General features: G+C 40.3%; 1 protein-coding gene across 3 annotated transcripts in view; it reads left to right on the plus strand.

Moving 5' to 3' along the window:
* Positions 1 to 11,398, plus strand: part of hdac7a (histone deacetylase 7a) — a 118,540-nt gene that overhangs the window by 55,672 nt on the left and 51,470 nt on the right. For all 3 annotated transcript variants that reach the window (XM_046055740.1, XM_046055741.1, XM_046055739.1), the window contains 5 exons: positions 3,251 to 3,433; positions 3,669 to 3,759; positions 6,713 to 6,833; positions 7,727 to 7,827; positions 8,078 to 8,200. In XM_046055740.1, the coding sequence (XP_045911696.1) occupies positions 3,287 to 3,433; positions 3,669 to 3,759; positions 6,713 to 6,833; positions 7,727 to 7,827; positions 8,078 to 8,200 (583 nt within the window). In that variant the 5' untranslated portion in view covers positions 3,251 to 3,286. The remainder of the gene's footprint in view (positions 1 to 3,250; positions 3,434 to 3,668; positions 3,760 to 6,712; positions 6,834 to 7,726; positions 7,828 to 8,077; positions 8,201 to 11,398) is intronic.

Here is an 11,398-nt window from a genome sequence, read left to right on the forward strand (position 1 = left end):
AATATGGATTTTGGGAATAGGAGATTTTGTTATTCTGTGTTTCTCTAAAAATACACTGAGCAGAAAACACATCAGTGATACTTCTCTTGTCTTCATTTGCCTATTTGGCATTGAAGTAATCCAAAAGTAACTGAAAGTAATCAGATTACATTACTTTTATTTTTTGGATGGAAGTAATTAGTAATTGTACTGGATTACTTTTTTAAAGTAACCTTCCCAACCCTGTGTTTGCACCTCCCGTACAGACTAAAACGGCAAAAATGAAGACCTAGAACAGAGAACTTTGGAATCGCTGCCGACCCCGTTTTGCGTTTCGAAATGCCGGAGGGCATTTTAGTGAAGACGGGCAAAAAGGGAGGATTTTAGAAACGGATGATGCAGACGCTCACACTTTGCTCTCTGATTGGGTCTTATAAGTCATGCAAAGAAGAAACACGATGCTACTAAAAGACTTTGAGTTGTTATTTTTATTAAAATATTCTGTACCGTGCAAATAACTCTTATCTAGCCTACGCTTGTCGCTGTTTACTTTGCAACGTCTGTTTTCTGCCGCCACAGTCCCGTGTTACATTCAGTAACAGTCCCAGCTCGTTATTGGTGCGTGCAAAAAACATCTGGTCTGATTCTTCGCCTGCGTTTCTTTAGTCTTTCGCCAAATCTTCTGTAACTACGGAATAACCGTCTGCTTCATATTTACACCGCCATGGGGCCTAAGCCACTCCAAAGTCTTCATTTTGTTTGTCTTAAGCCATTCAGAGGTGGACTTGCAGGTGTGTTTTGGGTCATTGTCCTGCTGCAGAACCCAAGTGCGCTTCAGCTTGAGGTCACGATCAGATGGCCGGACATTCTCCTTCAGGATTTTTTGGTAGACAGCAGAATTCATGGTTCCATTTACCACAGCAAGTCTTCCAGGTCCTGAAGCAGCAAAACAGCCCCAGACCATCACACTACCACCACCATATTTTACTGTTGGTATGATGTTCCTTTTCGGAAATGCTGTGTTACTTTTAACCCAGATGTAATGGACACACACCTTCCAAAAAGATAAACTTTCGTCTTGTCAGTATATTCCCAAAAAGTCTTGGGGATCATCAAGATGTTTTCTGGCAAAACTGAGATGAGCCTTTATGTTCTTTTTGCCCAGCAGTGGTTTTCATCTTGGAACTCTGCCATGAAGGCCATTTTTGCTCAGTCTCTTTCTAATGATGGAGTCATGGATTTTTTTGACCTCTTAGATGAGTCGTCGGTGTGCTCTTGGGGTAATTTTAGTCAGCCGGCCACTCCTGGGAAGGTTCACCAATGATACATGTTTTCGCTATTTGTGGATAATGGCTCTTACTGTGGTTCGCTGGAGTCCCAAAGCTTTGGAAATGGCTTTATAACCTGATCTTTTGGTCTACTTCACTTGTTCAGGCAGGTCCTATTTAAGTGATTTCTTGATTGAGAACTGGTGTGGCAGTAATCAGGCCTGGATGTGGCTAGAGAAATTGAACACAGCTTTCCAAACGTGATAAACCACAGTTGATTTGTGTGTTAACAGGGGGGCAAACACCTTTTAACACAGGGCTATGTAGGTTTGGATTTTTTCCTTGTTAATAATAAAAACCTTCATTTAAAAACTGCATTTTGTGTTTACTTGTGTTATGCAGAGCTGTATGTGTGTGTTTGCCAGGGGGTTTCTGTTATTCCAGCCATTGTCTGCAAGACTGTCTCTCGTCATTTGTACTGCCTAATATGGAGGAGGAGTAGTGACATTGCGCACACACACACACATATCTGCATATTCTATTCTATTCCCTTTCACCCACTTCCAGTGCAGTGGTTGGTATTACGCCAAGCTTCTCCATGAGTGACATTCACTTCACACACTGTGTGTGTGTGTGTGTGTGTGTGTGTGTGTGTGTGTGTGTGTGTGTGTGTGTGTGTGTGTGTGTGTGTGTGTGTGTTTTAAAGTTTTGGTTTAAATGTCAAGGCAGGTTTGTGCAATAGGTGTTTGCTCAAGCCTCATGCAAATGTATTTACAGTGTGTGTGGTAAAGAAGGTTTGTGTGCGTGGGATTATTTAAGCGTATGAATAAATTACATATTTAGGTTAATGTGTGTTGCTCGCTACAGTATTAGCCGTGTGTGTTCAAGTGAGTGTGTGGAATGACACATGTGAATGTCTGTATGAGTTTACAGCTGTGTTTCTGTGTTAGTGTGTGACTCAGTGTGCATTTTTTGTGCATATGCAAGTGCATCTGTCAGTGTGTGCAAATATGTGTGTCTCATAGACAGAAACCACCCCCAGCCTTTTTTCCAATCTGTTCCCTTCCTGGATCCTGTTTTTAGCGCCGGATGAGGCAATCTTTCCCATTGACTCACCAATGCAATGTCAAGAACCCTAACAACATACAAAGAGCATGGAAATTCATGTGTGTGTGTGTGTGTGTGTGTGTGTAAAAGAAAACGACATACGGACAGACAGAGTGAGTTTTTGTAACACAAAAAGAAAACAGAAAAACAGAACTTAGCTAAGGGAGTCATATGCAGTTAATATATATGCACTTGTATTGTGTCTACCCAGTGTGTGTACATAAAACTATCCCATTTAAATTTTTTTAACGTATTTTTTATGGTGGCCCTGAGACCGCAACAAACTGCAACTTAAGAAAAGACATGAAAATCAACAAAAGATAAGCAACATCTTTACTAATTTGACAACACACGTGCAGCGTTTAGAAGATATTCTGCAAAGTCTTTGTATTTAGTTGTGTTTTCTGTATTTGGTTGTTTTTTATCACTTTTCAGCATTATTTCTAAAGGCTGCTTATGTGTTGTCAAATTGGTGAAGATAAGGTGCTCAGATTTTACTGGTCAGTAGAGTTGAAGGTAATCATTTATCTGAGAATATGGACTGAAACCCCACTGTCATGTTTAGAAGTAAAAATAAAATAAAATCAAATAAGGAAAGAAACTTTCTTACTGTGTAACAGTATCTTCGATTGGAACATATGTCTACATGTCAGAAAATTAATTTTATCTGCCATCTGAGCATTGTGTTTTGCAACTGCAAAGTGTTATATGAAACCATAATTCTGGTGGGGGTGGTTTACGTGTTTTCTCCAAACACTGGTTCATTTTGCCTTGTTTACATGTGCTTGTTTTTCAAGTAGGGTTTACCACAGAGTATTGTGTAAATTAACTGTTCTTTGTGGGGATGAAGCAAACTGACGCCTCTCTCCTCTCCCTCACCTCACCCCTTTTCCCAGATTCTTCAGTGGCAGTGCTGGTGTCGTACGTAACCCATGGACCTCAGGGTGGGAGAGCGGGGGATGTGCCCTGGTTCAGACACAGCGCTCCTCGCACCACTGCACCCGCCTTTACTTCTCGCCCCATTCTCCCCTCAGCCCCGCACCTCCTTCTCCCAACAACAATTGCACCAGCACATCAGGGTAACTTATATATATAAAAAAATAAAATAAAATATATATATATATATATATAAAACATAGATAATCTTCTAATCTAATAATCTAATAATAATAATAATCTAATTGTTAGATTAAATATATATTAGCTCTCTGAATAAAGACTTAGGCTAGCTTTTTGAATGACCATTTTATTTATATGTGTTGGTATAATATAAATGTGTGTGTGTGTGTGTGTGTGTGTGTGTGTGTGTGTTAGTTTAACATGGAGCAGAGGAGGCGAGAGCAGGAGCACCACGAGAAACAACATGAGTTGCAGCAGTTAAAACACAAAGACAAGAGTCAACAGAGTAAGTCAGTCTCTCACACACACACACACACACACACACATTAAACACTAACATGTTATTACAAGTTTCATTTCACCTTTGAAGTTGTCTTTTTTTCACTGAGCTTTATATAAAGCTATTTACACATATTTACAAAAAAAGTATGGCCCAGATTGCTTATCAGGACCAAAGAGGAAAGTCCTGTAAGAGATCTTAGTTGTGTTACTTTACTTTTAAAACAATTTGCTTTCACCTGACAAGTTGAGCTACAACAGTGGAGTTAAATATAGCTTTGGGTCTGTGAACATAAAGTCACTGGGTCAATATTGATTTGACCACCCCTAGCACCTCCTGTCACCTCTGTGTGCACACATTTGCGACACACATACACACTAATAGCCAAGGGCGTCAAAGCAGGGGGGGGGCTGTTATAATGTTGATGTTTAAAAATTAATTATTTATGATATAGGTCGTAGTTTTAGTAGTATAATAATAACAATAAGCAAGTGTTTTACCACATTTGGTTGTAATTTTTTGAGACAAGATATAAATGTAGTTGCTTGATTGTTTATGCTGCATTTATCATTTTCAATTTTTTATTTAAAAAATAATTAAAGTATTATCCAGAACATGGAAAATTGTGTTTTCTCCACCATCCTTGGAATAAAACAAAAACTAGAAAGTACAGGTATTTATCCACACAGTGGATGAAATTATTTGTATAGCAGTTAGTGACATTATATCTTACACCCTACTAGAGATATGATCACATTTCTTCAGTATTTTACAGCAGGTATCCACTGACTCCGGCTGCGGCACGTTACAGTTGCGCCACGGTTTTGATCCACTGGAAGCGTCTCAGAAGTGTTTCAGCAGCGAAGTGTGCAGCCTGCCCCACATTATTTACTTGTTATTAATTTGTCCTTTTTCTGCTTCTACTACCTTCACAAAATTGCATTTTGTTTTAAATTAAAATGAAAATTAATGTAGTGAACATTATGTGTGGCAGTGAAAATTAGGGTAATTTAAATGTTTAACCACTATTTTGGCTGTACTCTCTTCGCTGGTCTGTCTATGGCTAAGTTATAGCCAAGGCGTTAAAATTAGACCACTGATTGCCTCGATTTCGCCGGTTGGACTAAAAGCAGACTATATATAGCCTGTCCAGTTCAGAGCTAAATTGTGGCTACAGATAGACCATGTCAATTAAATGGCACTTAATATCTTGTAGATATTATTGACATTGTGAAAATAATGGAATATCAACCATCTCACGCGCTGCCTGGACAAAAACTACATATATATATATATATGTAGTTTTTGTCCAGGCATATTTATGTATATATATATCCACGTGATATATCCGCGTGATGAAAAAAACGTCAGCGCTACCAGGGCACCAACCGATCTATTGCAAATGTGTGGAACGTGTCCGCCAGCTGACTGCTGAAAGTAGTATAGTGGGCTTGAACACAAAAATAGATTAAAGGTACTGAAATTAGACATACAGCAATGTAAAGGCTAGAATTTTTTGAAAGCTGCAAAAGAAACATGTCTCTAGTGAAGTCAGTTGTTTTTTACTATTCAGTATAGCAATCATTTTCTTAGTGTAGGGCTATGACAACTAAGATGGTACTTTTTTCAGCGTAAAATAATGTTATTGTAAGCATGATACTCATAGTAAACCTCATTTAACCATTATAAAGTAATTGTAGAACACACTGTGTTGAGGGTTGAAATTAAAATGTGGTGAGATTTCAAACTGTGCAGAATTAAGCATTAAGGTGTCATTTGTGCTGGTGGACGCTGGGAAAGCTGGGACCCACCGCATTTTGAAATGACTGACTCACTTTTTGAAAGCATTATTTAAAAATGCTCTGAAAAATAGCTTGCACCAAGAAATGTTAACTAACAAATAAAAATGCTGCTGATATATTCTGTTAGATTCTGTTATATTTTTTTATTTATGAATTGTCATCTGCAAGCTGAATTTTAGTTAGACACGACTGTGAGCTCGAAACGAGTGAGAGCTGGACGTTAGCGTGAAAAAAGTGAGCACAAAGCGACTGAGACCCGGACAATAGCACGAAGCGACTGAGCGTAAAGCGACTGAGACCCGGACAATAGGACGAAGCGACTGAGCGTAAAGCAACTGAGACCTGGACAATAGGACGAATCGATTGAGAGCCGGACAATAGCTCAAAACGATGGAGCTTGAAGTGACTGTGAGCTCCCACACCAAAGACATGTGTCTTATCCACTGCACTATTGCCACCCCACTTGTTTTAACTTGTTTAAATGTGGTAAAAACAGTTCATTAGTGACTGGCCTAATGACCACCACAGTTTAATGTGTACAGTTGCTAGCTTAATTATTTGTCAACGTTTTTCAAAAGATGGGTGACAGACAGGTACCAAGAGAGGAAGTGGGCCCACAGAGACTGCTTGTATATAGGACCCAGAATTTTGTGCTATGCCCCTGCTAATTGTTGTGAACACAGACAAACCAATGATCTTATCTTGCACCGCACACAAATCCATCCATACTCTTAACCATGTATGCATGAATGGCATGCATTTTTATATATGGCATGTATATAGTATTTTTCCAGTTGTCAGCTAAATGTAATGTAATGTAAAGCCGCTTTTATCCAAAGCGACTTACAATTGCTATATGTCAGAGGTCACATGCCTCTGGAGCAACTAGGGGTTAAGTGTCTCGCTCAGGGACACAATGGTGTCTCACAGTAGATTCTCTCACACCAAAGTCATGTGTCTTATCCACTGCCCTGTCCCCACCACCCGCTTTGTTATATATTTTATTAATAATCATTGCTTATGTCCAGCACAAATATGCCACAAGGGTTAGTTATACGCACTGCTTTTGGCTGGGCCTTTCCTTGCTCCTCATTTTTATGATGAAGCAGTTGATCCTTCTATGTATTTGATTGGTTGATTGTGATATTGATTGATAGGTGCAGTGGCCAGTTCCCTGGTGAAACAGAAACTCCAGGAGGTGATTCTTAAGAAGCAGAAACAGGCGGCACTGGAAAGAACAAACTCCAACACTCTGACTGCCCCTCCTGTAGCATACAGGTGACACAAAATGCATACACACACACAAACAGAGCACAAAAGGAAAATATCAAAATGCTGAACATGCATCATGACCAGAGGTGGGTAGAGTAGACAAACACTGTACTCAAGTAAAAGTACTGTTACATTGCAAAAACAAGTACTCAAGTAGAAGTAAAGGTATTCATCAAAATAACTACTTGAGTAAGAGTACAAAAGTACTTACTAAAAAAATTATTTGAGTAGTGAGTAACTTTTTGAGTAACTCAAGAAATAAAACATAAAATGCAATGGGTCTTCTTCCCCAAGTCTTTTATTTGATGTGGATGCGGCTAGAATTATTTCAAATGGTCTTTGCAGGTAAAGGTAAAGAAGTAAACAACAACATAAACAACAACATAGCTATATATTAATAAACATATTAGCATTAACACAAAAGACACACCAACATGGTCTCATCCCAGGGCGTCAAATACCGACACTTCAAGAAAGCCTGACAAAGGGTCAGTTTCAGACACCCTGGGATGATACGGGGCTGGCTGCATGGTGCGCTAAACTTTAATCTGTAGCCTAAATATGAGCTCCTAGCACTATTTAAAAGCGATACTACTATGCTGTTGCTTTAGCCATTATTCTGCTCTAACAGAGTCATGCGGATGCATGACTGCTTTAAATAAATAAATAAGTAGCAAAACAGTAAAAGTACTCTTCTCTTAAAAAACTACTCAACTAAAAGTGAAGGTATGATGCATTAAAACTAATCAGTACCATTTACTCCAAAAAGTTACATGAGCACATGTAATGGAGTAAATGTAACTTATTACTACCCACCTCTGATCATGACCACATCACTTATGTATCTTCTACACACAGATCATTTGTTAAATAATCATTTGATTCCTTGTCAACTTAAGAAAGCTGGGCCCAGACCCCAGTGCATCCTCCCAGCTTTTGGTCTCGTCTCCGTCACAGCCTTCGTCTGAGGGTTCAGAGGGGACACCACTACGCAGAGCAGGTATTTAAATGTTTAGGATACGTGTGATAAAATTGATTAAAAAAAAAAGAATAAGTGACACTTCATTGATATTATGATGTGAAAGATCCTTAGACAGTCATGTTTATTTCTATTTTTTCAGGCAAATGACAAATCTCAATCATTTACCACCATATTAAGTCAGGGGAATACACTAGTTGTTTGACTGTTTATGGAGTTAGCCATTTGTCTTTAATAGTGTAATATTCTCCATGTTGCTCTAATATGTTAGCATCTGAGCCCAATCTGAAGGTGAAACACAAGCTGAAGAAACACCTGAACACGCGCAAGAGCCCGCTCACCCGCAAAGAGAGTGCCCCGCCTACTGTTAAACACAGAGTACCTGACACATTGGGTAACTAGACACACACACTCACACATATATACATTATACAATAATGTAAAAATGCATTTTCACTAACAAAGACCACACCACTACAGATATGGATTTAGGCTATTTTATTGTATGATACGAATGGAGAACAGCTGAGATTAATTTGCCAGAATTAATTAAGAAATCAGAAGGAGAGATGCAGGGATGAGGAAGAAGAGTGAGGGGTCGAGGGAAGTGGGGACAAGTAAGCAGAGTGAGGGTTCAAAGGATGTGGGGATGAGAATTGAGGGTAGGGAGATGAAGAGATAAGAGTGATAAATGAGGGAATGGAAAGGAGAGGGATGGAAGGTTGAGGGGAGGCCAGGGGATGGATGGATGGATGGATGGATGGAAGAGAACGATGGATCGGTGTCAGCCAGTGGCAGGTAGGCAGGAGGGATCAAGGGAGGTTGAGAACTCAGGGCAGGTGAGCAATCTCTTCATGTGCTCTGGAACGTTGTCCACCGGTGGCAGTAAGACAGGAGGGAACCAGGAGAGTTGACACTCTGAGTAGAGAAACCATCTCTTCATGTGCTCTGCTACGAATAGAGCCCCTAGAACAAACGAAATGGAAATATGTTTCAGATATCAGATAGCTGTGGAGGTTAATAAGGTGTGCAGGAAAAGAGCTCTCTGTGAACCCAAGAGTCTTAAGGGGGATACGTGACTGGCGTGAAAGGTAGAAGAGAGATGGGGAAAGGCTATGTCTGTATGGGTTCTTTGAAGCATGGTGGATGAACGAGATGGCCCTCAACAGAGGGAGGATATGCAGGAAAACCATTTGGACCAGCTGTGGGTGGAGTTGTGGTGAAAAGGGGTGCATTTGAAGAGAAAAAATCACATCCTATACATTTGGGATATGGGGAGGGAGAGAGGCTAGGGGTGGGGGAATGAAGGGGCAAAAGACTAGATGGGATTGGCCGGTGGGACTGCCATGGGTGGACGGCATAGGTGCAGTCTGTGTGGCTGTGGTAGCAGAGGGTGGGATACGAAAGGTAGGAACCGGGAAGAAAGAAGACTACTGGGGTGGAGGCATGCATGTGCTCGGGTTGTTAGTCAGGCTTGAGAAATAGAGAAAGTATGAGAAAAAGATTAAGGTGGTTCAGAGTTTGGTACGACCTGGCCCTCAGAGAGGACTCTAGTGCTGGGGAAACTTGGTGAGGGAGGGTTGTGTTAGTTGTGTAGTCCTTAAAACATGGGAAAGTTTTGCTGTTTGTCGGAGTGGTGAAAAGGGGATTTACGCTGGTTGAGGCAGATGACTGTCCAATCAGAAATTCTTAGAGCAGAGGGACAGTTGGGAGTGTTGACTTGGTGAATGCAAGTTGCAATGGCTTCACCTGAATTTGACAAGCCTTGATCTGAGGCACTGGCGAAAGAAGTAGTAAAAGGAATTGATTAAATTGATTTGGAATTTATCAAGATCAGAGGGGTATGGCGTAAGTAACAGCAATGGATGATGCAATAACGAGGGAGGCATTGATAGTCAATCCGCATGTCAGACATTGTAAGAAGTATGTTGAACAAAAACAACAATAAGCTGCGAGAAGTGTTGCCCCTGCGCGCCTGAAATGGGAGGGACAGCCATGGCCGCGTCGCTGGAGGCCAGGTAACTCTGCTGATATTTGACACTGCTTATCAACATGGGAATGTAAAAAGAATAGACAATGTATTGTAGGGGTAGCATGGTCACTATTTCAAGCATAGACAAGTGACACAGCTACTTAAATTGGGCATGGCAAACTTAACAGTACACTATTCATCCTAGGAAAACATCCAACAAGTATTGCAATCTATGCCGTTGGGCTGAGAAAGTCCAGTATATTATTATGCCATGTAGAAAGTGGAAACACAGAGTACAAGGTACTTGGTAAAATTTCATCATGTATTACGACAGGGTTGTAAAATGAAATGCAGTTTGTAGTTCCCTTGTGTTATGAAGCAGACAAAATGTGCAATAATTATAAAATGGTAAACAGGGAAAAACTCTATTGCATGGAGCGGTGGGGAGGACGAATTTGAATTTAAATTGAGGAGTCTCAGGCTACTTCTATGGAACTGTTGAGTAGAGTAGACAATAGACAGCAGACAGAAGAGAGAGACAATGGTAGAGCGGTAGAAGACAATGATATAAGTATGTAGAATGTGGAGCCAGTGTTACTGGGAGGATATGTTATTTGGTTTTGGGACGACTGGACTGAAAGACAGCTTTAAAATGAATAGACATCGTAGATGCCAACTTCTGTAAAGGAGGAGATGGGTTTGGTACAACTAGCCTTGTGAGAGGGCTTGTTTGGAAGGATATAGGATGCCATCTTGCAGACTGGACGCCAAGGCTCTTATTTGTGAGAAGTAAGGAGCGAGGAGTGATCTGAGGAGCTATGATACACAAATCACTGCAGTTTCATACCTGAGTTAAGACAAATTAAAAATGTATCACCTCCAAGTTTTATATTGTATTTGTTTTATGATTCACCGTCTAGTTACAGTTTCTCAAATGCTAAAACAAATTTCGTCCATGTTCTCCAATGTCTAAACACAACACCCTTTTCTAAAGCTACATAAACACAACCACACCTTCTCCCTTCAAAACTCAAACTTTCACACCAAAAGAGCAGCTCGAAGCTTTCAAAAATGTAAACACTATACACATCATTACACACTACAGCAAAACAACTGAAAACACAATGCTCAATTTGTGAGAAGGTTCTTTGTTTCATAACTGCCAATGCATATTTTTAGAAACTTTACAATAATGGATCTTCTTAGATCTCTGCAGAGGATTGGGCATTTAGATTTGTGAGTTTCATATGAAGAGTATAAATCTATAGTAAATTCTGTACACTACTGTAACACAACTCAATGCAAAAACAGAATCTATTGCACACAACAGTACTCTTGAAAACATGATCAGGGTGTGAAGTTTTTTTTATTTACACCACAATCACTGTGCGGCATCATGTCGCTGAGCGGCATCGGGCCACATCACCTCATCCACATCGCAGGCTATATTGTCTCTTGCCAGGCACCGGAAAAACGCCCTGGAATGGCGGATCCATCCTTGGAAGTTCTCCACTGGGATGTCAACACACGCCAGCTCCATTGCCCTTAGGAGGTTCTCTCTAGTGTATGGTTGTCTGTCATAAACCTTCCATCTCCACGATGAGAAGAACTCCTCTATAG

The sequence above is a fragment of the Micropterus dolomieu genome, linkage group LG08, assembly GCF_021292245.1.
Source record: "Micropterus dolomieu isolate WLL.071019.BEF.003 ecotype Adirondacks linkage group LG08, ASM2129224v1, whole genome shotgun sequence".
NCBI lineage: Eukaryota > Metazoa > Chordata > Actinopteri > Centrarchiformes > Centrarchidae > Micropterus > Micropterus dolomieu.